Here is a 1,016-nt window from a genome sequence, read left to right on the forward strand (position 1 = left end):
TATATATATATATATATATATATATTCGCAGTTGTTCCACGTCGTCGTTGCTGGACAAGAATGTTGGGTTCATCTCCAACGGAACCATGGCGTTGCTGAGAGGTCTGGAAGCTTTCCGATTGGCTGGCTCTGAAGAGGCTACACTCACGTTCGAATGCCTGTTGGATATCTGCCCCACACCTTGTGACGGAGTGAGTAGCAGTCCTACTTGCATTTCTTCTTGTTGTTGCTGTCCTTCACTGTTATCGTATTTTTGTTCGCATTTAATTATTTGTTTGTTTACTTGTTTGTTTGTTACTTTGTTACTTTGTTTTCAATTGTTGGTGTGGGGCCTGAATGGAGCACTGTCAGCAAAGGTTTCTATTGGCCGATTATATCGACCCATGTACTTTTAATAGGTCTTACCTTATAAGTAGAGAGAGAGTGGGAGATACATACATATCTGTATACATACACACAAACACACAAACACACATACATACATCCACACATACAGATAGACAGATAGCTAGCTAGCTAGCTAGATAGATAGATAGATAGATAGATAGATAGATAGATAGATAGATAGATAGATAGATAGATAGATAGATAGATATTATGTATGTTTGTTAAAAGAGAGAGACGGGGACAGGATAAAGGAAGAGACTTCCCCTGAAACTAATTAATTTGTTTATTACTAATTAATATTTCAGTTCAACTGCCGTCCACCTCCAAGAATTAAAAGACAAATCCACCGGATGAATCCTCACGAAAATGAAGCCAGAGTGATCGGTTCTTGGCCAGTAAAGGTTGTCGACAAAAAACCAAAAACAGGTTCGTTGTTGGTACCTCTTATATGATCTTTACCAGTTTGTCACTCTCTGCCTCTCTCTCCTTATCTGTCAGTTTCTCTCTCTCTCTCTCTCTCTTTCTCTCTCTCTCTCTCTCTCGCTCTCTCTCCTTCTCCCTCTATCTCTCTCTCTCTATCTCTCTCTCTCTCTCTCTTTCTCTCCTTCTCCCTCTCTATCTCTCTCTCT

General features: G+C 40.0%; 1 protein-coding gene across 1 annotated transcript in view; it reads left to right on the top strand.

Annotated features, from left to right (window-relative positions):
* LOC128250822 (uncharacterized) overlaps positions 1-839 on the top strand; it is a 10,043-nt gene extending 9,204 nt beyond the window's left edge. Inside the window, exons 2-3 of the mRNA XM_052976805.1 lie at positions 32-191; positions 693-839. Coding sequence (XP_052832765.1) covers positions 32-191; positions 693-839 — 307 coding nt within the window. The remainder of the gene's footprint in view (positions 1-31; positions 192-692) is intronic.
* Positions 840-1,016: the final 177 nt, after the last annotated feature.

The sequence above is a fragment of the Octopus bimaculoides genome, chromosome 25 (genome assembly GCF_001194135.2).
Source record: "Octopus bimaculoides isolate UCB-OBI-ISO-001 chromosome 25, ASM119413v2, whole genome shotgun sequence".
NCBI classification, from domain to species: Eukaryota; Metazoa; Mollusca; class Cephalopoda; order Octopoda; family Octopodidae; genus Octopus; species Octopus bimaculoides.